Below are 27,248 nucleotides of genomic sequence, written 5' to 3'. Positions count from 1 at the left end.
CCTTTTCAAAACCACATTTTCAATTGTGCATGTATATACAGGTATATATATATATACAATACTTTCAACAGTTCAAATAGCACATGAAGTATTGTAAGTCTACTGATGGAGTTTATTTTCTGTACATTTTCCTTTGTATAACACTCCTGACTACAAAATTCAATGCTAAAATACTCCTCGTACCTTATTTACAAACAAAGAAGAAGTTGTTAAAATTGCTAAAAAATGCTGGTATTGTGGAGACATTAGATTAGAAATGTATCAGTAAGTATCATATCAGTAGCATGTTTGTCGACAAAATTTTGTAAAGATTATTTTTTACAAGAATGTAAGCCAGCTTCTAAAACTGTTACAACAAATCTGGTCCAAATCATCCAATGTTTACAAAGTTTCAGGTTGTAAACAATTTGCTGTACATCAGCAACAATTTCAAATGTATGTCTCCCAAAATTAGAAATGACCAGTATTGGTTGAAGTCTGGGCTATGTCATATGTCCTCCATGATGATGACATGATGTGTTGAGATGGTCCAGTACTGTTGTGGACAGCCCTATGACTCCCAATGGTCCTATGTTCCGACATATGGTCAGGACTGTTTACAGTAAGTGGTAAACCATGACTACGACACAACAGCTGCCTCGGGCTGAGCTGCTGTGTCCTGGACAGCAGAGGTGGACAGCCCGGCCCCAGTGGCTGGATCTAAGGGTGGCAGGCTCAGCTGTCCGTCCTCGTTGACGCTCGCTGTTGTGAGGAAAGTGCTGTCCCCAAGGTCATCTGCGGATGGACCAGGTCTACGGGATGGGAGGTAAAGAATTATTTCTTCATTTTTATTCATACTGAAAGGGACGTGGATTTCAGTATGATGTCAAATATTTCGGTCTATAAGGCCACACCAATTTAATTTCTTGGTTAACGGATTTGCCCAATTCATTTTTTTCTGATTTGCAAATAAAAATAAAAATTCAAAATCAGCTGCAAAATGCTCATATTTAGCCCTGAACAGTTGAATACAGTCCTTTTCATCCTAGTTGTTACAGTTATTCCATCTTTCAATGCAATGGTATCATTAAAAGTTCAAAATTCATTGTTTAAATTTTGAACCAGTCTGGTGTGTTGACTTCATGGCTCCTATCGTACCATTTTGGGCCATAATAGCATGCCTAGGCCTGTTTTATTTTTTTTTTTCGCCCGCCCGCTCCATTATTTTTCTAGAAAAATCCGTTAACCAAGAAATTAAATTGGTGTGGCCTAACTGTATATTGTTAAATCAGTTAGAAAACAGCATCTTTTTCAAATAACAAAGTAAAACTTAATTGTGCCCACCTCTCCCCCTTTTGTGTAATGCTGAGTGTCGGCTGTGTCTTCGTCCTGATGGGGGGGACTGCGGGCGGTCTCCGGTTTGCTTCTCTCGTTCCATTCATCTTCGCAAACAGCATCCTCAGAACCTTCTCCTTCTGCTCCCAGGTCAGGTCAGCGAGGTCAACCTTCCCTCCAACCCCAGTCCTGTCAAAGGTCAACACAAGGACTTTAATGCCCAACTTCTTTGCCAGAAGTATCTAGGATCTACTTTGTCACTATAAACTCACACTTACAAAAGAAAGTTGCACCCATTAAGGTGGCCTTTGAATGTTGACCCGTTTTTTTCTCCAAACAAACAATACCAGGTAGTGCTTTGAGTGGCCCTAAGACTTGCACCTTGAACTACTGATTGGTACAATAGATATTTCTTCAATATAGAAATACTTTGGTGCATATTCCGATCACCCAAAAGGTTGGCATGTAGTGGTTGAATTTGGTGTGCTTTGTGACTCCTTTGCCAGGCACTTACCACGGATGGCTAAATTCAGCATGAAAAGAAGAGCAGTACAGAAGAGTTGTCAGTTTGTCATACATTCAGGTTTGCCATACATAATTCAAACTGTTTATTATACAGGCTCCTAAAATTTGCCTCCATAACACTCCTCAGTTGTTACCTCCATGAAATGTGTCATGGAGGTTATATTTTCAGTTGCGTTTATCTGTCCGTCTGTTGGTCAACAAGATAACTCAAGAACGCCTGGATGGATTGGTTTCATACTTGGTGTGTTGGTAGGGTGTGACGAAAACTGGAAATGATGAGATTTTGGTCCCCCTAGTGGCTTTCCTTGGTACTGCAGCGCAACTTCCGGTTTTGATATCTCGCGATCTGGACATGCTAGGGTCATGAAATTTTGATGGAAGGTAGCTCTCGTGCTTGGGAAGAAGTCATATGAGTTTGGGCCCCCTAGCGGCTTGTTCTGGAACTGCAGGGCACTTTCTGGCGAAATGTTTAAAAGCCAATAAGTCCAGACAGGAACAACATATTTTCATTATTTTTCGTATGTAGGTAGCTGAGAGAGAGATGTACATAATTAAATGCAAATTGTGCAAATGAGGACTTTATTTGCATAATTAATGAGGAAATTCTATAATTACAGTGTTTTATGATATCTCGCGATCTGGACATGCTAGGGTCATGAAATTTTGATGGAAGGTAGCTCTCGTGCTTGGGAAGAAGTCATATGAGTTTGGGCCCCCTAGCGGCTTGTTCTGGAACTGCAGGGCACTTTCTGGCGAAATGTTTAAAAGCCAATAAGTCCAGACAGAAACAACATATTTTCATTATTTTTGGTGTGTAGGTAGCTGAGAGAGAGATGTACATAATTAAATGCAAATTATGCAAATGAGGACTTAATTTGCATAATTAATGAGGAAATTCTATAATTACAGTGTTTTACATTATACTACTTACATACATGTAATGTATGTAACCTATGGCAGGCGGAATATCAACAGATACTAATCATGCAAATGATGACCTAATTTGCATAATTCATGCGAAAATTCTATGATTTCGTAATGGTGAATGATGAGAATGTCATACTTGGGACATCTGTAAGTTAATCAAAAGTTAACATACATCACGATGCATATATCATGTTAATGCAGACGTCATTTGCACAATTAAAGAAGAAATTTACATTTACATATCAAGATCATATTTCATGGAGGTATGAGATCTCGGAATTCTAGTTGTACATTGTTTTGTTTACTTATGTTGAACAGATTATTTAGAAAAAAGGCAGAGAAACCAGATGTTACCATCTTTCTGCCTCCTCCAGATCACTGTAAACAGTGTTGGTGCTCCCTTCCATCTTGTTGAAGGTTCTTACGCGAGGGAAGTCCCCATGGCCAGCGTGTGCAGCCATCATTTTCTTCTGGTAAACCATCCGTGCATCACGCAGGTACTGGGCCCTGTGGAGCAAACAGAAGACATCATGTTAGACTTGGAGAAAAGCCAGATCAAACTACATAAAAGCATTGGTTACACTCCTGTTTCAACATTCGTATGTTCTGATAACCCTAGCCCAATGCTGGAATGTAGGGGCATTTAGGTGTCCCCAAAGCATCAGGTCTGTGGAATTGTTAAGTCTTGAAAGGTTGCATCCAGATGACTGAGAAATAATCATGCCTGATCATGAGGACATTTGTAATGTTTGTACTCACCTGTTGGCAGCTATTTCTTGTTTGACGTACTCCAGCGCATCCAGGAAGAACCGCTCAACCTCTGTTCTCTGAGGACAGGAGGGGGAAGAATAGTAACACATGTTGGGACTAGAAGAGAGTAATACAGTAGAGACACATATTCGGGATGTCATGAATTACCTGTGTGTTGTGAAAATAAAATCACTGCGAACATTTCATGATTTACAGTACCCACCTGATCCAGGATGTTCCTCGCCAGTCGCTTCACCTTCTTCATCTCGCGGTCCTTCATGTCGAGGACTCTCTGCAGCTTGGCTATCTCGACACGTGAAGACTCCGTCTCCACCATGGTCTGGGTAAAGATGGCGCCCCGCTCTGTCTCAAACTCCTGCACGACGTGGCTCAGAGAGCGCTCCAGGCTCTCCACTTTCTGCTGCAGCTGAAAGGGTAAAAACAATAGGTTTTGTTCCAACTTAGTGCAAATTATAAAGTTTAGAATACTGGTCATACCATACTTCTACATCTAGGTACATACAGGGTAGTGCTGTAGAAGGACAAGAAGTCTACCAAAAGTTTAGTTTTAACGTGTGATGTCTCACCTCTTTGAGTTGCACCTTCTGTTCTCTGTGCTGCACAACCTTCTCGTTTACTACAAGGTCATTCAGTTCCTGTAGACAGGAGAAGAAATTGATAAATGTTACAGTCATTTAAACAAGAAACAAATCAAAGCTCTGTTTGTGATGTAATTCAGCAAATTGTACTCTCACTTGTAATGTCTGGAGCATCACAGTTGAGGTTAATTCAATACAAATTTAACAAATAAAGGCCCACCTTCTCCCCAGCCAGCGCCTTGTTCTCCTCCTCAAGTCGGTCCCGTTCCTTCCTCAGTTCTGACGCCTCCTTCATGTGGTAGCTTAGGGCCTCGTTCAGGCGCACATTCTCCTTGTACACTGAGCGTGTTGTCTCATCAAGTTTCCTGTCAGGTGTTAATAATCATCATCACCACATGCTAAAACTTGTGTGCTCATGGTTATTACTTATTACTGTACTCTTAAAGTAGATGTCATCCAGTTTCTTGACAGTTCTCAAAAGACCATGACTTATTAAATTCACTACATGTATACATGTACTTCAATTTGTTTTATGAGTTGCTACAAAGATGTTGATATGAAGACTTACTCAATAGCCTCTGTATGTGCTCTTTCTGCCAGCTCAGCAATCTTCTGACTCGCCTCTTGCTGTAACTTTATCTGTGAACAGATTACAAGAGTTTACAAGATGAACCCAGTCAACATACAGACATCCTCAAGCCTTCCAACAAATGACATGAAGTGAGTATGGTGTATTTGTTCTCACCTTTTCTTCAAAGAACTTGTGCTCCATTTTGGACAGGTTGTGTTTGTGTTCCTTGTTGGCCATGAAGAGTTGGTCTTTGATCTGGAATAGAGAGAAAGTCTTGAGTGTCACACAGTGAGCTATAGCACATATTTAGACATAAAACAGCATTACAATAGAAGGAACAAGCTTTTAGAGGGATTCTCTCTTACAAAAGCCTCAATTTATTGATGGCCTGGGCAACAAGAGATTGATTGGTTGATTGAAGCCCATACCTCATCCAGGTCCTTCTGCATCTGTGCCCGTTTTCGGCGGAACTCTTTGACGAGTTTCAGCTCACTCTGCATGAGTTTGACCTCGCTGTCCTTCTCCCCTAACCTCTCCTCCAGGCCATTAATCTGTGCACTGAACTCCTCAATCTGTAGTCAGTAAAAAAAACACACATGCTTTTAAGTTTCAGCATTACATTGCTCAATATCTTTTTTTAGGTAACATTATTAAGTTTTAACCTCTTTTGAACACAATGAAAGTATGCATATCAAAATTTTTGATATGTCATGTGCTTCTCTTTAGGAATTTTGACCCACTCACTTCAAACATCTTCACAGAAATGACATCATTTTTGAGTCAATGGTTTCAGCAGATGGCAAGCTGCATGTTTGATCACAACTTGAAACGTTTGAGATATGTTCTTCAAATTCTCTGTACAATATGGAATGTATGGAATGTAGATTTCTTGTACTCAGACTTGTGACATATCTTATTACTGGCTGCTTTGATTAGTTGGTACTGGTGTGTTACTGTAATCTTGTCATCAGTCAAGTTTGTACTCATGTGTTACTGTCGTACCAGCTGTTCCTTTTCTTTCCTTCCTTCTCTCTTCATCTCCTTCACCTGGTGCTGCAGCTTGGTAATCTGTAGACAGAAAAAACTTGGTTACATGTACATGAACATACATCAAATAATAATAACCTAAGCACTGTAACTTTCTTTAAAAATTCATTTGGTATAGTTATATGGGCTAAGAAGGTTAAGTACTGCTAAGTGACTAAAGAAGAGAGAATGAGCAAGGAAAGACTGCTGACCTGTTCATCCTTGGTTTGGTCCTCCTTCCTTAAGAATGAGATGACATCAATGGTGTCCTTCTCCGTCTGCTCCATACTCGTCTGGAGTCGGTCATTCTCCAGGAGCAGGAATTTGGCATTCTCTCTGCAAAATTGTCAGGTACAGAGTTTTCACATGTTGATCTTTCAACTCTTCATTATGCAAAAATCAAACTAAGTATTCAAACATAAATATTTTTGTTTAATTTCACTACTTCCCTATCACTCTCCTTTATAAGGAAAACATTGATGGCATTTTGGTATTGCAGTTTTTGGTGACTACCATATGTGCTGTTTTATGGTTCGTTACCAACCATGTTGGTTCCAGCTATGGCCATTGAAACAGAAACATACATAGCAAGCAAAAAATGATGAGTAAGCAGTATAAACAGCAATATCAAAATACCACTATCAAGGTGAGACAGAAGATGATAAGCAAAACAATCCTGAATTTCAGGCTACTTAAGACACACCTGAAGTCCTGTCTTGATTTCTCAGTGGCCTCAAGTCTCATCTCCCAGATCTTGGCGCTGGCCATGGCCTGGGCCACGATGTCCTCCTTCTTCTCCTTGGAGACCTTTTCTCCCTTCTTCCCCTTCTTTCCCTTCCCCTTCCTGAAAGGGAAGTTAAAGTCAGCTTTACTTTCATATTGTCTATCTTGGACTACAGCAATTAATTTGCTGATTTTTGCTCCTTTGAAGGCTCTTTCTTGTTGTTATATCACATTATACAATTTAATTGAAATATCTAACAATCTCTACACCAAGATAAGGTGATGACCAAGAAGGTTAAATTGAAGTCAACCAGTATAAATATAACTAAATTATTATATTTATACCCATATTTGATTATAACCAAGTTGTGCACAACAGTGCAAGGGAAGGCAAGATATCCTCCATGAATCGCCACGGCTAGATGATGCACTGTTTCTCTGATGTGAAAGCACAAAATGTAGTAGAAATATTTCTACCACCTCAGTTCTAGCAGTGCAAATACTAAGTAACCACCAAATTCTACCACATGTTCTGGTGAAGTACTTGATAACTCCCCTACAGTTGTAGTTGGAGTACAGTTGTATATAGCCGTGGCGACTATTGATTCGGGCTTACATTGCATTACCCTCAGCAATAGTCGTGGAAAGATCCATTGGCAGAACTGCACATTTCCCGTTGGCTGCTCGATGCTCCGTTTTTGACCCGGTTTTTGTCTGTCCCGACGCTTCCCTACAATATAACTCCACAATTGGCCGGGTTGCCGATGTTTAGATCAGCCTAAATATTCCACAGCGCGACAGAAAAGTAGTAAAATAGCTAGTCGGCACAAGCTGGCGCCATCTTGGATATAGTCGGGAATGTCCGCTACCGCCGTCGGGAACGCTCGGTAGCGTCACGATTACCGAAGCCCGACCGAAAGCTCTCCGATTATAACCGGAAAGGCTACCGAGCGTTCCCGACGGCGGTAGCGGACATTCCCGACTATATCCAAGATGGCGCCAGCTTGTGCCGACTAGCTATTTTACTACTTTTCTGTCGCGCTGTGGAATATTTAGGCTGATCTAAACATCGGCAACCCGGCCAATTGTGGAGTTATATTGTAGGGAAGCTCGGGACAGCAAAAAACCGGGTCAAAAACGGAGCATCGAGCAGCCAACGGGAAATGTGCAGTTCTGCCAATGGATCTTTCCACGACTATTGCTGAGGGTAATGCAATGTAAGCCCGAATCAATAGTCGCCACGGCTAAGTTGTATAAAGCACCCATGGTACGGTAATGCAAATGACGTTATTGATGGTTCATCAGGTGCTCTTCGTGTCCTTCTGTGTTTAAAAGACATGAAATACATGGTGCTGTCACCATCCTACTTTTCCTAAACCTAAACTCAGCTCCAACGTTTTTCCGTAGAAATGTTTTACCACCGCCTGAAGGTTGCTCCATGAGCTTTAAACCTCTGACAAAGCCTTGGGTAGTTGTCCGTGGTTAAATCTAGTCTAAATGGAACGGTATAAAATCGGTTATGACGTCCCAAGACCACAGCGTATCACAAAATCGATACCATGGGTTCAATAATAATATCGTCAAGCATGAAATAATTTAAGTCATTCGGATCGGGCCGAACCGATGCCTTTGATTTTTCAAAGATTTCGGAGATTGAAAGCTTACATTCTTCGGTAGAATTGATCTATATAACTTACCCCTTCTTTCCCTTCTTCCCCTTTCCTCCCTTCTTGCCTTTCTTCGGCATTTTGGTCCCTTTTTCGGCGACCAAATTCTGTCTGAAAAGATTGATCAGCCAGTCGGCTCCATTGTCCAACAAACTAACTTTTCTAAACAAGATGGCGGGGTTACTAGGCAACTGTGTCAACACTCGCGAAGTCTCGCGAGACCCGCTGTATCCGGTAGTAACTCGATAAGCGATGAAAAGTTACTTCCGGTTTAAAGATTATGTCCTGTTCCGGCGGATCATCTTGCATCAGAGAGCGGGTAATCGATGACAACATGAAGTTCCCGTTATTTCGAGCTTTCCTGCTTCTGAATTGACTCTTATACTCATCTACTCATAATCTCAAGATGTTCTAGTAGATGGGAATGACAGGACAATATAATGTTATCTCCACGGCCCGGTAAGTAAAATAGGAGGTTCTAGAAATTATTAAAATCAAGAGTATAGTTTTGTTATGTAACGTTATGTTGTGATATAGTTTTGTCATGTATGTTGTGACATAGTGTTGTCATGTATGTTGTGGCTTAGAGTACAGTGGTTTAGAGTATCCCTGGTTAGGGAGAGACCTCCTTGACAAACAAATTTGACTTGACAGAATTGAAAATTTCAAATGAAAATTCTCTAGGTGTCTTTTTTGTGCAGGATTTTTGATTGTCAAGTTTTTTGACAATGAGGATTTTCTGCAACATGAAAGCATGACCTATTATCTATAAGTTTCGTTCTCTACTAATAGGATTAGGACAGTATAAGTAATGACCGGGGCAATCATAATTTGTAAAAAAGAGCCCTGTCTACAGACTAGTATAGTGACCACCTGTCAACATAGACTAGATTTTATCAGTCCCCTGCATGATCATCTTGGGGACAGTTTGGACTGTAAATGATTCCCCCAGCTAGCTGTAGATAGTTAGAACTAGGAGCCACAGTGTGCATCAATGTTAATCACCCTATTCCCATCTGTGGGCTGGCTGAGTCATCTTCTGAACATTCCCCAAGCTACTAATAATACTATACCATCAGGTCTACTGTGATTATAAGCTAAGCGATGATCCCAATAACCCCCTACTACTAGTACTAGTATTATCCATGCAGCGGCACCTTATAGTACTGATTGTTGTATCGATCATGCATGTAGCATGAACTGTGTGGCCAGTGTGCACCAAATGTAAAAGGTGAAGGTTACAGTCACTATTATGTCATCAAGGATGCAGTCATCCTTCATACTTTAATTTAGCACGAACATTCCACGGACGTCATGGCTCAACAATGGTGAGAAGAAACATGTATTGTTGTGTTGTCATTCAGTTTTCTGTACCTGACTGACATATGTGAACATATGTGGAACAGTCCCCATGCACATGCTGGCTTGCTTGTGGTTACAATATGTCACAGTTCACTGAGAGACCAAAAAATCAATACATTTAAAGTATTGATTTTTTAGTCTCTCAGTGAACTGTGACATTCTTCTCACAACAAACACTTGATCATAGCAAAGCAAATAAATTTGTACAAAAACAAACCAAACTGTTAGTGGCTGCAGATCTGTATCAGTACATGAGTAACTGGCAGAAAGCCAATGTCAGAAAGCAGTAAAAAATGCTGGCTCTTTACACCCTTGGGTCAGAAAGATGGATGTATTAAAGGTCACAGTTGTACTGTGCATCAGGCTTGCAGGACTTTGTCCCACAGTAAAGTGTTTACTGTAGTGTAAGTGACAGAACACGCCTCCATCACATGGACAGGTAGTGACCAGGCAGTGACTGTTGTTTTTCTTTCTCAGCCTCAAATTGAAGGACTAAGTAGGTACTACTAGTAGTAGGTGTCTTTCTTCATATGACAGAGGTTTTGACATCATTGCAGGTGTTTTGTACTCCAGTGGAGATGTATGTTTTCAGTTTCAATAAGCATTATATCCATGTGGGGGAAGCAGGAAGGTTTGACACTTGTCATGGTGTGATTGGCTCCTGGTCCCAGGGCCTACCCTCACCACCAGGCTATATTTGGCAGCTCGGCACCTGTCATGTCTGTAATCAGTGTTGACGTGTGATGGTTCTCGCTGACTGCAGGGTTCATTTCCTGACTACTCTGTAACCAGCTTTGGGTTTTGCTCCGTACAAAACATCAGTGTATGAAATACAACAGACCTTTCCTGAAGAATATTTGAAGTATTCCTTGTTTTCTATTGCTCCTTGTTGGTTTAAAGATTTTCTACACTGGATTGCACCTTTAGCAACAGGTCAGTGGGAGTCATTAATTTGTACATTCTTCTTATGAATGATATTTTACATTGTTAAATAATGTGTTGTACTTTCTACTACCATGCATGGCAACAATTGTTAGAACCAGAATGGTGTTATCATTACAAATTCAAATACCTTTCATGCTCTGTAGCATTGATGTGATATCAATGGTTTAAAGACAGCCTTTAAACTTTAAACACATTGAATATTTGTGTTCTTCTGCCATGATGAAAAAAGGAAGAGATATTCTCATGCTGGACAATGGGGATAAGAGCAGGTCAGCCATAAACTTGTCATCAAATCTGACCTTATTTTGAAGGTCACTGACCTTGTGCTATTTACATGCACCTCTTTTAGCCTCTTGTTGCTGATTCAGTCCTGTTTTATGGCTTTCCTAATTAAGTTACTATTACCTCAGTATACAACCCCAGCAGTGCACTAACCACTAGACAATACTCAATAGGAAATGTGACAAGTTTTAATGTTATAGCTACGGTACAACACAGAGGTTCAAAAATCCTTGCCTATATGATAATAAGACCACCTATCTGTCACTCTGAAAAATCTGAATGTAATATGCACGTATGTCATTTTATTTAATATACCCCTTTACCACACCTACATGGACACATGATAACTTCAAGTACAATTTGCAGTTTGAAATCGCATTCAAAAGCAGCTGCACTTACCCGACCCCTGCGGATGAGGGCCCATGCGTGCTGTACTGGGGTCCGCCCTGTGAGATGCACCGCTGTCCTGAGGTTCGGGAGGACGCGTAGCTGCTGCCATCAGATGTGGACCCCCTGCTGGTACCACTCATGCTGGAGAAGCTGGAGGAGACAGACACACGTGCTGGTTTCACCATGTCCATACAATCACCTTCAACAACAGCTCTCAACACAGTCTGTGATACTCCAACGTTGGACTCCGAGAGGCAGAAAATGTGTCTCAAATTGATCTGCTTGAAATCTGTCTGTCTCTCTCTCTCTCTCTACAAAAAACAAACGTAGAGAAAGCGACAGCATCCTAACCTACTGTCTATCAGTTATGCCTGATGTTTTGTTACTGTTCAGATTACCTCAGTGTTGCCTGGGTTACGGGAAGGGACATCCACCAGGGGAATATAGAGGGACAAATGATAGATCTGTAGGCTCAAGCCCAGAGGGACCTGTTGTATGTTTGCTGAGATCCTAGCTATGACTGAACAAGCACAAGATTTGAGCAAAGTCTAACTCTGAGGTTTGCCAAGCTGAAGATGTCATGTGGTTTGACAATTAATAAGTGTTTGTGCCAGTTTGCTACATCTTTTGTGAGTGTCCAGTTTCATATGTTTATGACCCGTCCAGCCATTTAAATAATGCATGAAACTCTTTTAACTTCCATTCAGCATAAATAGATCAATAATGGATATCAGGTCGCTCTCATCTAATGTCATCAATAATGTTTGAACACTTAAGAGTTAAATATTGCATGACTTTTCTCCACATGCATGTATCTAAGCACTTACCTAACAGGCAACAGGTGTAGATGTATCATCCTATGTTGCCTGGTGAATTTGTGAAATGTTTTGGTAGATGTGTATAATGCTGTAACCCAAGTTAGCCTCAGACTGATACACTATTACAGAGAGTCAATAAGCTGCATCATGTTTTTGTATAAGTCTACTCTATTGGAAGAAACATGTGTGTTTCCATATGTCTGGAGAGATTATAGATGGCCTGATGTCATGCCAGGTGTTTATTCTTTTGTACACTGTTCAATGCTTTATTTTATACTTGTAAGTCATTCAAGCGAAGCCTTTTGGTATAGCTTGATGTCGATTTCTCCCATTCTAAAATTATTTTAATGTTCTTCTCTTTGTTTCCTCCCAAACCCCATTTCCACCTCTGTATGACTCTAGCGCACTAGGGTATGGATTACGTATACCTTATTGGGCATTGTTCTGGACAAATGAAACAATAACAAGGAGTATGTTATGTTCCAGACTGTAGCATGAGGACTGCTGCACCATGGACTGTGCTCCCAATTCTGTGTGACCTTACGTCAAGCTGTCATGTCGCTGATTCAGCTTAGGTCAGGACTCTTCATGGCTGTCTCAATAGCTGTGCTGTTTGTGCTGTTCCTGCTGGTTAATTTTGGACGCCTGACGTTACAACATGACGCGGGGATGGATCATGGCGAAGGGCTCATCCAGGAGGTGGGTGAATGGATGGTTTGGTGGGTGGGTAGGTTTATACCGGTAGGTAGGTTTGGTGCATGTATAGGTGTGTGTATGGGTTGGTCAAGTTGGTGGTTGGATGATTGTGCATGATTTTACATTGTGCAAGCACGTCGGCAGAACGTACTGCACCTGCGCGAAACCATGTAATGTATTATGCATAGCACTTCGGCAGAACGTCTCATATAAGATCGTTCTTGCGTATATAAAGTTACCATCCCGTCTGTAGTTTCCAAATGTTATGTTGGAAAAGATGTCCTCTGCAACAGGCAAAATTCTAATGCAACGTTGACCAAAAATCCAACGAAAACCGCGAAAAATCAGAGTTTTGCGCAGACGCAGTAGGTTCTGCCAACGTGCCCATTGTGCATATAATATGATAAATGTATTCTAGCAATATTGATATGACTTGGAAGTATAGCTTTGTTACAAACGTTGGACAGCCTATGACTACCGGTACTTCCAGGTGTGGCGGCAGGAGCAGCAGCGACCAGGGAGGAGTAAGGTTTTGTATGGAGTCATGATTGATGCTGGAAGCACAGGAAGTCGCCTGCACGTCTTCAAGTTCCAAAGAACAGTGAAGGTAAGATGTTCACCCGACTTGACTCTGTCTGCAGACTGTTATGGCCATAGGTTGTGTGTTTTGTTCCTGTTATGCGCACGATTTCACATGTACACATAGATGAACTGGTGTCTTTCGAGTTTTGTATTCAAAGTGACTAACGTTAGACTATTTAGACTATTTTGAACTATTTAGCCAGTACATCACATACTATCATATTAATAGCATTATTTGAAACTTAACAAGGTTGCCATTTCCACAAACAATAAGTCCCTCACACAAACACACACCTTCAGATTGTCCTGTATGTTCCAGTTGACATCAGACTGGTGACGGAGAAGTTTGAGTCCATCAAGCCAGGACTTTCCTCGTATGCCGACAACCCCGAGGAGGTATGTCTAGTTTTCCTTGGCAACAGGAGGGTTTCCCGTGCAGATGCTCCGTAGTAAACACATGCAGATGTAATAGTAGAATGACAGGATATTGTATCACTAGGGATAGACTCGGGAGTGACAAGAGAGGTGTTAGTTATCAGTTTACAGACTATTATGATAATCAGGTCATTGATGTTTACTGTAAACACAAATGGTTCCAGGTTATTCTTTTAGGTGAAAAGATGATGATGGTTTATTTTGTGGGCTCACAATAAAGCATCTGAAAATGTTTGCTCTCAGCAGAAGATAATGTTGCTGATTGTGTTTTTAGTGTGATATGTTACAGTAGGAAAAACTACAAGCCTGATGTAATGAACCTGTGTTTTAAATGGTATTTAAATGTATTTCTCCAGCTTATATTATTAGAGCATTCCCTTTTAATCTATGTAAAGAGTTTGACTACCAAAGAGTTTCATTGGCCTGTCTAAATGTTACCATTACCACAGGCTGACTGTCCTGGCCAATTGTTGACCCTATTTTTGTCATATTCTATTATCCATGACACCTTAGGAAGACATATTGGAGACTAGGTTTATGCTCTGCCAGTGTTGTCATTAGATCCCCCACCCTTCCCTTCCTCAGGGTGCTGCCAGTGTGCAGGGTCTGGTGCAGATTGCTGAGGAAGTTGTGCCTGCAGCCGTGCAGAGGAACACTCCTATAGCCCTGAAGGCCACCGCTGGACTCCGCATGTTACCTGAGGACAAGGCTCAGACACTGCTCGATAAGGTCTGGTCATAGTATTCAACATGTCAAAGTTTTCCTTGTCATAACACAAAAGTCTGTATGGTTCTATATCTGTTAAGCTGGTATAGCCACCTTTTGGTATAACAGTAACAACACTTTTTATCAAGCTATAAATTGGACTCCAGCAGTATAGTATCAATATGTATGTTAGAGTTCCTGTTGGTTGGTTGGTTTATCAATCCATTGATTGATGATTGACAGGTACAGAAAGTGTTTGAGGCATCCCCCTTCCTGGTGAGAAAGGACAGTGTTGTCATCATGAATGGGTTAGATGAAGGTGAGTAGCAGTACCTAGTGCCTCGTGGTTTTGTTTATTTCTTAACAGATCATTCTTATACATATAAAGAATCATCATAGAAATGATGTTGACATTCTTTCTAAATACATCAATTCTTGCTGAAAAATATCTATCATTCCTCACACACCCCTCTAGGTCTGTTTGCGTGGTTTACCATCAACTTTTTAATAGGTAAGAACCTTGGCAACGCTGTGTATTATTATTAGATGTAAGGTTGTTGATCTAGTAAGCATTGTTTTTATGTTAAAATTTTTGCAGAAAAGCCATGGAATTTGGGAATATTTATTTTTCAAAGTGTTTTTTTCTTAAATGACTGTAATATAAGAAGGTCTATATTGAAATAATACTCCCTTTCATGTTTCAGGTGCCCTCAGATCTTCAGAAAATGACTCCACCCAAGGAGCATTAGATCTGGGCGGGGGATCCACACAAATCACATTTTCTCCAAGGGATAGCGTAAGTCAGCAACTGTTTTTTCTTTTTCTTTTGAAACGGCTACTTTATCCTGATGTCAAGAACTGTTTACTTTTATTTTTTTCATGGCTACTTTGTCCGATTGTCAGATATATGCTTTTGTCGAATATATGCTTTTTGAGAATGTCTTGAGTTTGACTTACCGTGTTGTATTACAGGAAACGTTAAGGTCATCCCCTGAGGGCTTTGTGAGGCCTGTTGATATATTTCACAAGACGTATATGTTGTATGTACATAGGTAAGTACGGAAACACATAACCAGGCAAGCATCAGTCAATTCTCATGAATGTGACTGTGAATTTTCATCTGATTTCTTGTATTTCTGTATTATGTATGCTATGTATGTTACAGATGTATATATTGTAGTCATCCTGTCCCATCCACAGGAAGTATAGCTGAAGTGTCAAGCTTGTTGTGGATCCAAGAAATCAAAGAACTGTTCCAAGATAACTTGACATTTAGAAAGAAACCATCTCTCTTTGTTTCCAGCTATCTTGGGTTTGGTCTAATGGCAGCCAGGCTAAGGATGATGGGAATGGAGACTGAGGACATCAACAGAAACCCTGTCAAGGGGAGCCTGACAAGTGCCTGTCTGCCTATCGGCTTCCAGGGGGCCTTTGAGCACTCGGGCGTGGAGTACGATGTCTCAGGGCTGCCCCCAGGGGAGGCAGGGTTGGGTCATGTTGGACAGCTGCACTAGCAATGGTCAGCAGGCAGGTCCACCAGCCAGGTGTGTAGATCAGGGTTTCATCAGCTGCTTTTACAGGTGGTGAAACATGTAACAATAGCTCAGGTTTGTGTGATTTGCATGTGTTATACTGGGTGGTTTACAGGTACATGTATATACTTGTGTTGGATAGTTTTATAGTCTGCAGACATGTATTGTTTTATCTGTCCACATACCGGGTCTGTCATAAAGTTATGTTTTACGCTTAAACACAGTTCTGTAGCTCTGTTAAAGTTAGGCAGCGGCTGCCTGTTGTTCTTCCTTCTCTCCTGCTGTGTTTCCTTCACCTATAACTTTTTTTCCTCTTATTTATCCCAACAACTGTCTTATTCCCTGGAGTGAAAAAAATTCTGTTTGTTGTGTTTGTTTCTTGACTTGTCCGCAGTCCTGAGCTCAGCCTCTTGTGGTCAGATAGAGCCTGATTCGCACAATGTTTGCCAATCCAAACAACCAGCTCAGAAATCTTGTTTGTATGCTCAAGGTACATCTTTGACTCTTATCTATGCTTCTTACACTTTAAGTTCCTCCACTAGGGACAAAAGTATACACTCTCTTCATGACTCTTCTTTCAACATTTCCCAACAGTGCTAGTTACTATGTAACCATTGAATGATCCAAATCCGGCCCTCCTTCATGTATATTGGTACATGTATGATATGAAAATGATAGTCGTGTAGACTTACCTTAGTCCCCATAAACATAATATAATGGATGACATCCCTGTATTGATATCTACTTTAATGTGAATCTCAAAGTAACAATATGAAAGCTTCCTTATATGTACATGTACATGGTATATTTGCTGCTAGCATTAGATGACTCAAAAGTGTATGTTTTCAATGATTTCCAAGTACTCAAGTGCATTAAACCAACCTTTGACAAACTACCAATACATTTGGGGTGTAGCAAAAAATCACAGTGAAACGATTCCCTTTATCTTAGTCTTTATGCATTCATAAACTTGTCTCCAGCTAACTTTTGTCATCTGTCTGATATAATATAGCATGCCAGCAGTCTGTCTTTAATCTTGTCTATGTGTACAGGATGTATGCTGTGTGCCACACAGAAGATGAGGGCATCCCATGTCGTACATGTTAAATATGGTGACATAGTGTGAAGTGAATTTAGATGTCAGGAGAAAACTGGCATGTATAGGAATAACAACTCGTGTCCTTTTCTTGCTTTCCAGAGGAAGTCAGACAAGAGCCTTTCTATGCATGTTCCTACTACTTTGACAGAGCAAAAGAGTCTGGCATGATAGGTAAGAGATGTTTTGATTTACAGTCAAACCGGCTGGTTAATCACCTGGTAGCCAATGGCCTACAGTCATATGATTCATTGAAACAGTCCCATTCAAGTTACAGTTAGTTTATGACCCCCTTGTCTGGAGCAACCCCCCAGTCCCATTTTACCTCAGCCCCTTGAATGCTTGTTGAGACCAAGTTTGACTGTAGTTCAGTATTCAGTGTCTGTGACATGTCACAACTAGTGCAAGAACTTTGCAATAGGATCTGATTTTTTTTAGACAGCCTAGGCTATTTGGTTCAAGTCACAACTTTGAAGAAAAATTAATTACGAAATGAATTATGGCATTGTTTTCAGGTGAGGAAGGTGGAAGTTTGAAGGTTTCTGAGTTCAAGCAGAGAGCAGAAGAAGGTATGTCACATCATTTCTGGTCAAGTCAATACTCCATCATACAGCTCTGCAAAGCAAGGAAAACTGGAAGTTGAGAGGTATGGAACGTAGAAGCTGAAAGATTGCTTCCAAGTCCAGAAACTTTATTTGTGACCTTGAAGTTTGTGCATGTAATCCTTAGGATTTGGTTGACCTTTCATTCTGTATAGCAACATACAGTATGATGAAGTCGAGTTTTGACAGTATGACCTTTACCTTAACACCGTGTATAACTGTGTTGTGCCCCCCTTCCCCAGTGTGCAGGAGGCCACTGCCAGAGTACCCTTTCATGTGTATGGACCTGTGCTACATCAGCGCACTTCTACAGGAGGGCTACGGCTTCAAGCCAAACAACGTACTTATGGTGAGCCGTCACTTTTTTTCATGCATGTTTCCCCAATGAAGGGTGACATAGTACCGTATCAGCTGTTTCTTCTTCCACACACCCGATTCGATTAGAAGTTTTATGTAATTGTTTACTAAAGGAAAACATGTTGTTTTTGCTTAGTAGACCTGAACTAGACGGCTGTGGCCATGGTAACTGGTGTTGGGTTACATCATGTTGCAATTTCACAGCAGGAGGGATTTAGACTCCTGTCTCACCATAGGCCATGTTGATTTGATTATATGGATGACATCCGCGCGCGCATGAATTTTCGGCCGTTTCAAAAAAAAAAAAGTTTTCAACCATACTGTAAATCGTACAAAACAGTTGCAAAAAGAGCAAAAATATACCATAAGTTACCAAAAAAATTAATAAAAACTATACCAATGTCGTAGAATGCCAAAATCAAACGAAAAAAGACGAAATTGTAAAGAAATGAACTTGAAGACTAGATTATTCGCCAAACCATATTCTGTGCCATTTGCTCAACCCTCATGACCACATAGATTTCATAATGAAAAGAACTTTTTTTTTTTTGCAAAACTTTTTTTTATTCGCACGCGCGCATCAGTTTTGGGGCTCCCGGAGGATGTCATCCATATAATCAAATCAACATGGCCATATATATGAATGTGTTTGAGTAAGAATTAACAGAGCAGACTTATGTGAAGGCATGCATTTGCTTTGCAAATGTTACCTTTCTAGTTTCTTACATAAATCACAAGTGGATCATTTTATTTTTTGTCCCATAGCTGAGGAAAAAGATTGATGGTGTGGAGGCGAGTTGGGCGCTGGGAGCAACCATCCGCATGCTGAGCTGACGACACTTGTAGCCAGGAGCCTGCAGCACAATCCGACTTGGGAATTTTACAGAACAGCACAGGGCTGATCAACCTTTGTACAGAACCACACAGCACAGCTAGCAGGACTGTACAGAACCACACAGCACAGGACTGTTCATGCTCTGTACAGAACCACACAGCACAGGACTGTTCATACTCTGTACAGAACCAAACAGCACAGGACTGTTCACCCTCTGTACAGCACACAGCTCGCCATGGTGATAGAGTGCACACAAGAACACTGGGGAGTCCTAGTACCAATGGTTGCCATGGTGATAGAACGTTGTTCAGCAGTAGGGCAACTCTATACACTAGACCAAAAGGCAGGCCACTGGTTCCCACAGTGGTTGGACTCTCACATGTCCAGTAAATCACTCAGGGTAGATTGGGAAGGACTCTGGCTGCTTTCTCCCTGCCATGTGTAATCCTGGGAGGCAGAACAATGTGCTCTGCAACTCCAGAGTAGTGAATACACTTGGCATTCTGGATTTCTGTATGGACCTGGATAAAATCCAGCTATTTCATGCTCCTGACAATTTTTCTTAATGTTTCAACTTGTCTTCTGCTTGTTAGAGTGAATTAGAGTTAAAAGTCTGGTATGTACAAAATGTATTTTGTAAAAAAAAAAGTTAATAGATTTGTAATTATTTATTATTAAATAATTCTATCTCACGTTGGCGTATTTTTGTTTGCTTCCAAGCATCTATACCTATAATATACCTATGTGTATATCTTATTTTTCTACTCTATATAACAATAAATTTACGAAGCAGAAAGGCAATCAATTGGACCCTCTATGGCAAAGAGACTACATATGCACAGCGCAGCCATCATCAAATACTGGTGATAGCACATCCTCGCTCAACTCTCTGCTTACTTTATTGTGGCATGAGATCAGTAAAGACTGATCTGCCCAAACTTTGCAGGTGAAGACCCTCCATCCACTCCCCTATCTTCTAATACAAAGGTGTCAGCTCTGAACTCTGGCCTTATGTCACCATACCCATCATGCTCCAAATAACTGAGGCCATGTAATCCAAAGACAAACAGAATGTGACAGTTGTGATGGCAAACCACCAGTTTATTGGTACTGGTAAATCAACAGTTGACAACAGCTTTATCCTTACAATTTCTCCTCAGTGTTGCTACTCACTGATTACAGAATTACTTTCTCTTCGGTACATCATCGGTTTGCCAGGTCTTATCTTTAAAATCTCTTAAAAAGGAATAACTAAAGCTCAAGAAAACTACTAAAAGATTTCCACGTAGCTGCGATCAGGTGCAAAATCTACTACACTGTCTGAGAACATAAACTGCGCAAGTGATCATGGATACACACTTCATGAGATACAAGTTCCTACAAGTTGATTTTCTCAATCTGTGCTGGAGACGATTAGGACACGTGCAAAACATGAACACTTTTTACTTATCTTAGAAACAATTTCAGCAAGATGCCATGGTTTTAATTCTGTTCAAACTGAGAAGCAAGCTTGTTTTCTATTTACAACAGGGATTTCATCAAACACCAGTTTCAATCTCTAAGCATAGTGGCAAGACGTTTTTCTCAGCCAAAATTTCTTACAGATCGACGAGTATGGAAGATACATGAACTAGAGTCTACATAATTACATCAGTCGCCCCTTGAGAGGCTCACAAACATCACCGTAGATGGGTGGATGGAATGCACTACAGGGCCCACACCTGTGCGCCTGGGGTTGGCTGGGTGTTGGGTTTAGCGGGAAGAGCTGCTGCCACCAGAGCTCTGGTTGTAGTTGTAGTTGTAGTAGTTGGGGTACTGCTGCTGCTGGCTCTGCTGGTTCTGGTTGCCGTAGTACTGCTGGTATTGCTGCTGATACTGAGGGAAAAATAGAGGTCACTCCAACACGACACACTACAGTTGTTACAGATCAAAAACATAAGCAAAAAAGTATCGGTCACTCAAACATGACAATACCATTGTTACTGATGCTTTTCAATAACTTTAGAGCAGCAAAAGGACAAGAAAGAATTGTAATACGAGTTGGCTGAGGTATGAATGTAAAAGTACAGACTGCAGACTGCTTTCCTCACATGGGGAATCAATCACCTTGGCTTAAATTCAATCATTGCTTTGCTTTAATTTGGGGACGCGAAAGGTTTTGGACAGGGGATCCAGAAACAATGAATACTAGTTATTTAGGTTGAAGTGTTAGGGTGAAGTTAGAAGGCTAGTTTGAAGGGTTGAGGTTAAGGTTGAAGAGTTAAGGAAACTCCACTGACCTGTTGGTACTGCTGCTGGTACTGTTGGTACTGTTGGTTATAGTTCTGTCCGTATCCCTGCTGGTTGTAGCCAGACTGGTTGTAGCCACTGTAGCTTCCCTGGTTGTAGTTCCCGTACCCAGACTGGTCATACCCCTGCTGGAAACAAAATGCAGTCTTAGCAGTGCATATCATGACAGATGCAGTGAGGTTTATGCTGTCTACCAGGGGCTCCTGTCTGTGCCAGGTGTCAGCCCAATCTACCAGACGTGCCAAAGGTCTTAACTTTGATCAGATTAATTCCTGTGGCTGCACCAAGACGTCGAGAGCCAGGGCAGGCCTCCTGTCTACACTCTTCTATTACTTAGGAAATAAAAGGAGTAAAAAAATTTTTTTTCTACATGGTGAGTTTTTATCTAGTGACTAGGTGTTGTCTGGTCAGCAGCATCTAAGCTGAGGCCTCTGCAGGTCCAAGGTGCCCTGGCCTGGGGAAGTCTTAGAACTAATATTAGTGAACCTTTTGCCCGTCAACTTGTGAACAGTGCTGTTAGAGGCAGCCGTCTACAACTCACTACAGCAACACAGGCATCAACAGGCACTGGGAGTGGAGGTTTGTCCTAGATCAATACACAGCAAAAGCTGGTATTGATTGATTGATTGATGTGGAAACAGTTTTGCCCAAACGAAATGCCACGATTCGAGCATCTCCTGAGCCAGTGCTGCTGATGCCGTGCTACGAAGCCTTTGTCTGAGCTCGTGCATTTACAAACTACACCAGACATGCATTAGATGGCATGAACGGAGGCCTGACGGCGGTGAAAAACAGGACTGTGTCCAACCTGGGAGCCGTAGCCTTGCTGGCTGTAGCTCCCGTAGGACCCGTCCGATGAGCTGCCCTACACAAACGGGAAGGAAAGATGCAACACAACATGGTCAAAACCAAGAAAAACAAAACTTGGCATCTGTTCTTCAGTCAAGCAAAAACTGCATGTTCAGCATGGAAGGAACCAAGCAGAGGTTAACCAGCAGGAGAATACTTAGAAACATGCTTTTTTCCAAACCTTATGGTCGCAGAATCAAGTCACATGGCTGCATGCTTAGGTAAACATTACTGTTTGCTTAACTTCTCACAAAGGAAAATGTGGCCACCATCCAAGTGACTTAGCTAGCTCAACAACTAGGAAGAATTTAAGTGTCTAATACCTTTCAGTATCAATGTAGGAAATAAAAAAAGTAGTCTTTGATAGGCCACCAAAAGGAAAGTGTTAGATTCATCCTTTTATCACCATCTGTTTTTGAGCCACCACCGAACGTGATTCTGTGCACAAGGTTCACAATTCCCCCCCAAAACATAAAGACTCCTTCTGGACAAACTTACCCTGTTGTAACCACCTCCGCTGCCCTGGTTGTAGCGGTTGTACCCACCGCCCTGGTTGTAGTTGCCATTTCCATAGCTACGATCCCGGTTGTAGCCACCTGATCCATACCCACGGTCCCGGTTGTAACCACCACCGTAGCCACCACCTAGATACGAAAATATGCAGATGAGATGCTGGAAAGTGGAAACAGCTATTTTTGCTTTTCCTTTCCTGAACTCCATTTACTGACAACCCTGCAAGAAAGCTGGAGGAGACTATTTGCGTTTGGTCAATCTACCAAGGGGTCTCCGTGTTTATATGCTTGCTGAAAAGAAAATATAGATATAGATATATTTATATGTATAGATACATACTATTTCCCACGTGACATACCATACAACTGTAAGTACACATACAGGACACTTGACAGTTTACTGCCTTGGCGTCTAACATGCATTGCAGTTAGTGGCATTGGACTGTTTGCCGGTACAGATGAGTGAAATCGTTAGGGAACGTGGTACAAACTGAGGCTGTGCACCGAACAGAGTGGCCAAAACTGTATTTTGGCCGGAGGGATGATTTGAAGATGTACCCTGGTTATATCGGCCTTGGTTATAAGATCTGCCTTTGTCGCGACTGCCCCATGAGTCGCGACCACCTCTGTCACTTCGCTGTCTGTCCCGATCACCTGGACGAAACAGGGAAACCATTCAGTGTCCCTTTGGTGCAATAAACTTTAGCCATGGCGAGCCAGCATTACCTACACTCCATTATATGGGACAACACCTTTGTTACATACTTGATTTTCCCAACTCCGACTCGTTACTGTTACGTGGTCTACTTTCCTACTCCGTTTGTCGTTGCGTTACACCACTACTTCCTTAAAACACGTGCACCCCTGGAAGAAACACACTATGTGGTTATGCCTCGTCAGGAAGACTTCTCACCTCGGTAGTTGTCACGGTAACCACCCTGGTTACGGTAGTTGTCACGGTAACCACCGCCGCCGCCTCTCCAGTCACGACCACCGCGGTAGCCACCACCTCCGCCATAGCCTCCACGGCCATAACCACCCCTTTGGTTCTGGCGGAAACGGTCAAACCCACCTAGAAAGATATGCAACATAAAATCACAAAAGTGGATATCACACACAATCAGGTTCATTGGCCATTTCTTTGCCAAAGATCAACAGGAAAGAAATGTGGCATACTGTAAAATGAGTTTGTTGCCATTCAGCAAAGGTTTCAGTGCATACAAAATCAGAAAGGATAGGTTCAATGCAGAAATATAAACTAATATATAGTACCTGGCCTGCCACCACGCTGGTCCCGGAAGCGTTTGGGCGGAGGCCCGTACTTTCGGCCCTCCTCGCGATACGTGTCAACAAGCTTCTCTGCCTCAGTCTCCTGCAACTCTATGTACTCCACAGTCTCGAACAGGTCCCCAGGATGGGGCAGGGTGAAGTTGGCTGTGGGGGCGGGGAGAGAAAGACGAGACACTAGTCAGAACCAGCCTACCGTAGAGCCCACTGGCACGCAGAGTCATGGGGCAGGCTGCTACTGCTGCTGCCAGCAGGCCCTGTCCAACACAGCAAACAGCCAAGAGGAGAAAAGCAGGGGGACAGACAGCAGGGAGGGGTCCTAACTCTGGCTGACAGAAACGACAGCTTTAACCAAACATGTTAGCAATACCCTATCTGACAGAGAAGAGGGTGGGGGAAGCACGATGGAGGAAGGATGGTTGGTTGGTTTGGGTGAATGGATGAATGGAAGGAGCGGGGAACAAACAGTTGGCATGTTTTGGGCACACGGCCTTTCCTACCTTTCATTTCCAACACGGCTTCGTCTGGAACCTCCTTGCCCTCAACTGACGTACGCTTCTCACACCTTTTTTTGTATTCCTCATCGGTCGGCACTACTACGATAGCTTTGCGTTGGAAACCCTCAAAAGGGGTCATTTTTCGTCTCCTTGCTGACGCATACACATTAGTCTAGGCGATGGTGACAAGAGAAGGAATATTATTCAGCATTAGAAGAGTTCTCTGGAGCTCTGCAATGAATATGACATCCAAGACCATTAGTGATCATCAGGAAGGTACACAACAGTACGGTACGGGCTCGACCAACACATTACTGCCCCTCACTAACCCCACCCTGAGCGGCACTGGCCACTCTGCTCCCCACTCACCTGACAGCATGGCTACTTACCAGCACATCCTCTTCTGTGACCAATCTTCCAGCTCTTGAAGCTACGCTAGCTAGCTAAGTCAAGTCCAGGGACCCATTGTAAGGTAGCTTAGTTACTTCTCCAGATGCAGTGGACCAACCTATGTATAACATCCAGTACTATGGTCTGTATCCTCACACAAGATGGCTTCTCACAAACAAGTTTCATTCACAATATTGCTGCAGGATGTTCCAGTAAATGCAGTGCACACTTCTACAGTTCTACTAGTTATACATTCATTGAGAGGTCTATGCTGATACATGGTAACAAGTAGTCAGTATCTTTCTCATAACAAATGTAAAACTATTAAGCAGCAGGTACAATACAAGGCAAATAATTGTAGTGTCTAACATGGAGTCCTTAATCTTATACATACAGAACAGTAGAGCATCTAACTCTTCACATCTTGACTAACATTATTGAGTATACAAGGTGTAAAACACAGAAACATATCGATGACATGTATAACTTGTGATTGTCCAGTAGTAACTGTTTACTTCTTACATGTATACATTTGTACATCCCTTTTCCACCAGTCTAAGCAAACTGTGATATCTTAATTATCTTGGGTTACATAAACCACTAGTACACACATGGTCTTATTTCGTAAGTAATAAATCCTAAGGTACATTCTTAGTTCATTCCACACTTCCTGACACATCTTTACATGGGTCCCCTGGACTTTTCTTACCAACTTCTATTGGACTATAGACTATGGCTTAAGTGCTAGAGGTAGTCTATGCATTACTGTCCCTGACTGTCTGACTGTTGTTAAAAGATGAAACCATACTCACCTCTGCTCCATCCTGTATGGAGAGACTGAGAAGTAAGGAACGTTTCACCCACCTTATGCTTGTAATAAAAGCTTCCAGCCAGTCTCCAAGACCTGAATCTTACCTTGGGGCTGATCCAAGACGCTCTGGTTTCTTATACTTACCTGGGACTCTTTAACATACTTACCTTTCTTTTCTAAACCTAATACCCTGCTTTGTAATACTTGTAACTGGCATCTTATCAAACACTTGTATGAAGCAAGGGAAGCTATTCGTTCTCTCCAACTGTGTATACAACAATCTTAATACTACTTTTCAGTCACCTCAGAATAAGCTGTATATATATCTTACTTCATTATTACACATCCTAAGGCACACATATAAAGCAATGCCACTGCCTCTGGTGATGACATTTCTACTGAAAAGGCCACTGAAATGGCCAGAACAAAACCAAGATGCTGCCTTGGCTTGGTTCATTACAAATCCAGTGAGACCAACCAAGTATATCCTCAATGCCACACTTACATCAAGTCAGTTTTTGTCTATCCATACCCCCACCCATTTGAGAACATCCTGACACATGTCGGGTACTAGTGCCTTACAGCAGCATAGAGCACTAAGAATTGCGCAAGTCCTTGAGTCTTCCGTTCCGTAAGGCCAGAGATATCCGAGTCAATGCTTCCTGTCCAAGCAGCTCAATAAGTCAATATGTAAACCGGCGGCAAAATCCTTCGGCATCCGTATGTGGGTGGTTCCAGGTGGCTGGGAGTATGTAAAACCCAGGTTTTACTGAGAACATGGGTGTGGTCCAGCATGGGTCTATGTAAAACCCGGGCATTATTGAATACATGGGCGCTGTCCACGCTGGGTGTACATAAAACCCAGGCATTAATGAGTACATGGGTGCTGTCCTGGCCGGGTCTATGCAGAGCCCAGGCATTACTGGGTACATGGGCGTTGTCTTCGCTGGGTCTACATAGAACCCAGGTATTACTGAGTACACGAAAAACCTAAATCATTGAGCAGTTCAGTGCCAGGTGTTCCATAGTCTCTATATAAGCGCTGCTTCACAAATCAGGGCAGTATTCTCCCTATTACTATACTTAAAACCTGCTTAAGTCTTCTATAGGTTTTATGTGCTAAACACCTTAGTAAGTACAGCTAACTGTGAGGCATTGAGGACAGTTTTGAGGCTGTTTCAGGGCAGCCTTGGCAGCACCTTGGATACCCCCTACTCCAACCCCCCTCTACCGTACCTGGTCCAGGATGAAGTTGCGCTTCTTGCGGCAGGCGATCTCAATAATCCTGTTCAGACACTTGGTGGCAGTCTGGATCAGAACGTCCCAGCGACCAGCGTAGTTCCGCTTACGGGGCAGACCCATAACCTACAAATAGAGATATAAACATGTTATTTTTGTTTCTGATTCTGTGCAATCCACTGTGATATTCCACTGTCACTTCCTCCAAACTTGCAGCAGGCCTTCATGTCAGTCTGCAGCTGTCCCCTTAACTTCCTGTGACTCTGCTGTATTGAGAGAACTAAAAAAATAAGCCTACAGAGAAACACACTGATAACACCCCTATGTAAGAAAATATAACCACCATCAAGGTGCACACCACCCAGCTTCTCACCTTCATCTTGTCCATGATGTAGTTGGTGCCCAGGATGTTGTACTTCTTCTCAGGGTTGGCCTTCATGTGGTTCTCTGCCCAGTAAGTCTTCCCAGCACCTGGCAGGCCGACCATCAGCAGCATCTGTACAGACACAGGAAACATTACTGACTCCACAAGTCCAGGTTTTCCCCACACCAAGCCTGCCATAGCAGCACTGCCCCCAGCTCAGTAATTCTAACACTCTGCATTTACGCTTCCCGCTCCTGATGTCTTGACATTC

The 27,248-nt window shown here is 42.1% G+C and overlaps 3 protein-coding genes across 14 annotated transcripts in view; 1 reads left to right on the top strand and 2 right to left on the bottom strand.

The window, feature by feature from the left end:
* Positions 1–94: 94 nt before the first annotated feature.
* LOC109470997 (basal body-orientation factor 1-like) lies at positions 95–8,296 on the bottom strand. The gene is made up of 14 exons (XM_019770133.1): positions 8,133–8,296; positions 6,416–6,556; positions 5,925–6,048; positions 5,689–5,754; positions 5,115–5,258; positions 4,861–4,941; positions 4,684–4,754; positions 4,336–4,480; positions 4,104–4,172; positions 3,740–3,943; positions 3,526–3,593; positions 3,121–3,273; positions 1,324–1,503; positions 95–791 (listed from the first exon to the last, which is right to left on the bottom strand). The coding sequence occupies exons 1-14, from the start codon at positions 8,180–8,182 to the stop codon at positions 620–622; spliced, it is 1,668 nt and encodes a 555-aa protein (XP_019625692.1). The 5' UTR covers positions 8,183–8,296; the 3' UTR covers positions 95–619.
* A 75-nt stretch (positions 8,297–8,371) lies between these two features.
* Positions 8,372–19,411, top strand: LOC109471006 (ectonucleoside triphosphate diphosphohydrolase 5-like). The gene is given in 15 exon segments (XM_019770150.1): positions 8,372–8,561; positions 12,386–12,598; positions 13,086–13,209; positions 13,497–13,573; positions 14,198–14,341; positions 14,561–14,636; positions 14,793–14,828; positions 15,022–15,113; positions 15,290–15,369; positions 15,621–15,802; positions 15,805–15,861; positions 17,048–17,119; positions 17,461–17,514; positions 17,790–17,896; positions 18,670–19,411. Coding segments are annotated over 14 exon segments (1,314 nt in total). The 5' UTR covers positions 8,372–8,561; positions 12,386–12,454; the 3' UTR covers positions 18,739–19,411.
* A 402-nt stretch (positions 19,412–19,813) lies between these two features.
* The window catches only part of LOC109470993 (heterogeneous nuclear ribonucleoprotein U-like protein 1), a 13,263-nt gene continuing 5,828 nt past the window's right edge, over positions 19,814–27,248 (bottom strand). For 5 of the 12 annotated variants that reach the window (XM_019770130.1, XM_019770129.1, XM_019770118.1 and 2 more), the window contains 10 exons: positions 26,987–27,109; positions 26,611–26,739; positions 24,177–24,345; positions 23,662–23,823; positions 23,303–23,461; positions 22,948–23,043; positions 22,376–22,521; positions 21,837–21,893; positions 21,019–21,156; positions 19,814–20,614 (listed from right to left, as the gene is read on the bottom strand). In XM_019770130.1, the coding sequence (XP_019625689.1) occupies positions 20,492–20,614; positions 21,019–21,156; positions 21,837–21,893; positions 22,376–22,521; positions 22,948–23,043; positions 23,303–23,461; positions 23,662–23,823; positions 24,177–24,345; positions 26,611–26,739; positions 26,987–27,109 (1,302 nt within the window). In that variant the 3' untranslated portion in view covers positions 19,814–20,491. The remainder of the gene's footprint in view (positions 20,615–21,018; positions 21,157–21,836; positions 21,894–22,375; positions 22,522–22,947; positions 23,044–23,302; positions 23,462–23,661; positions 23,824–24,176; positions 24,346–26,610; positions 26,740–26,986; positions 27,110–27,248) is intronic. The other 7 variants (XM_019770119.1, XM_019770122.1, XM_019770123.1 and 4 more) reach the window with 7 other exon arrangements.

Source organism: Branchiostoma belcheri, unplaced genomic scaffold (assembly GCF_001625305.1).
Source record: "Branchiostoma belcheri isolate BF01 breed outbred unplaced genomic scaffold, Haploidv18h27 scaffold24, whole genome shotgun sequence".
Taxonomy (NCBI): domain Eukaryota; kingdom Metazoa; phylum Chordata; class Leptocardii; order Amphioxiformes; family Branchiostomatidae; genus Branchiostoma; species Branchiostoma belcheri.
Note: the sequence above shows the minus strand (reverse complement) of the source record. Positions and strands in the feature narration are given on the sequence as shown.